The following is a 1,209-nucleotide window of genomic DNA, read 5'->3' as shown; positions in this document are numbered from 1 at the left end:
CCGGCCAGGCAGACAGCAGAACCCTCTGGATTGGGTGGATGGGTGGAGACACGAGGAGTCGAGGTCCTGCCTTGATCCCTTCCAGCCTACTCAAAGGTGCCCTCCCTACAACACCCCCCCAAACACTGCCATCGAGTTGATGCCAACTCACAGCAACCCTGTAAGACGGGTAGAACTGCCCCTGTGGGTTTCCAAGACTGGAACTCTTTCTGGGAGTAGAAAGCCCTGCCTCTCTTCCCTCGGCAAGGCCGGTGCTTTCAAACAACCGACCTTGCAGTTAGGAGCCCAGCACGTGACCACCCCACCACCAGGGAGTGTGATTTGGAAAGGAGCAGCCTGAGGCGGGGTCAGCCCATGGGAAGGCTGCATCAGTCAGGAGGAGAAAGGGACCGTTTGTGATGCCCAGCTACACACACACACACACACACACACACACACACACACACACACCATGGCCAGCTACACACACACACCGTGGCCCCTGGTACGGGCGCTGAGCCAGGGGGCCCTTCCAAGAGGCTCCGCTTATCATCTGGCCCTGAGGCAGCCCCCAGCGCTGGTTCTCTGTCCCGAGCCCGGCCTCAGAGTGCCTCTGAGCACGTCACAGTGTGCAGACGGGTTCTTGTACCCCGAGCTGTCGCCCTGTGTGCGGTCCTGTCCTTTCAGCAGGGCAGGCCTGGCGTCTGTGATTTCTCCTTCAGTGCTCTCGTCCATCAGGAGATAGCAGCCCCAGGATGCTGAGTGAGCTGACCCAGGCCGGGCCCGGCCTGTGCCGCCCCACTGCCTCTTCACACTGGTCTGGCCCTGGGGCACGTGTCTTGACCCACCAACTACAAATTCGCCCCGAGTCCAGGCATCAGTCTGAGCCCAAGACTCAGACTGGCCCTCACACATGGGGCCTTGTGTGGGCACCTGACCCGCTCCTCTCCCCGGCCCCCTGCAGCTGCGCCAACAGCACGGAGCGGGAACAGGGCTGCACGCCCCTGCACCTGGCCTGCCGCAAGGGCGACGGGGAGCTCCTGGTGGAGCTAGTGCAGTACTGCCACGCCCAGGTGGACGTGACCGACAACAACGGGGAGACCGCCTTCCACTACGCCGTCCAGGGGGATAACCCCCAAGTGCTGCAGGTGAGCAGGGGTGGAGGGGCAAGGGCTGCTCTGCCAGCACCACTGCACTAGGCCAGGGACCCTGAGCTCCAGTGGCACCCCC

General features: G+C 63.0%; 1 protein-coding gene across 2 annotated transcripts in view; it reads left to right on the top strand.

The window, feature by feature from the left end:
- PLA2G6 (phospholipase A2 group VI) overlaps positions 1-1,209 on the top strand; it is a 56,386-nt gene that overhangs the window by 25,041 nt on the left and 30,136 nt on the right. For both annotated transcript variants that reach the window (XM_004700247.2, XM_045290587.1), the window contains one exon: positions 944-1,127. In XM_004700247.2, the coding sequence (XP_004700304.1) occupies positions 944-1,127 (184 nt within the window). The remainder of the gene's footprint in view (positions 1-943; positions 1,128-1,209) is intronic.

The sequence above is a fragment of the Echinops telfairi genome, unplaced genomic scaffold, assembly GCF_000313985.2.
Source record: "Echinops telfairi isolate 266 unplaced genomic scaffold, ASM31398v2 ScPeMD7_2;HRSCAF=8, whole genome shotgun sequence".
Lineage (NCBI taxonomy): Eukaryota > Metazoa > Chordata > Mammalia > Afrosoricida > Tenrecidae > Echinops > Echinops telfairi.
Note: the sequence above shows the minus strand (reverse complement) of the source record. Positions and strands in the feature narration are given on the sequence as shown.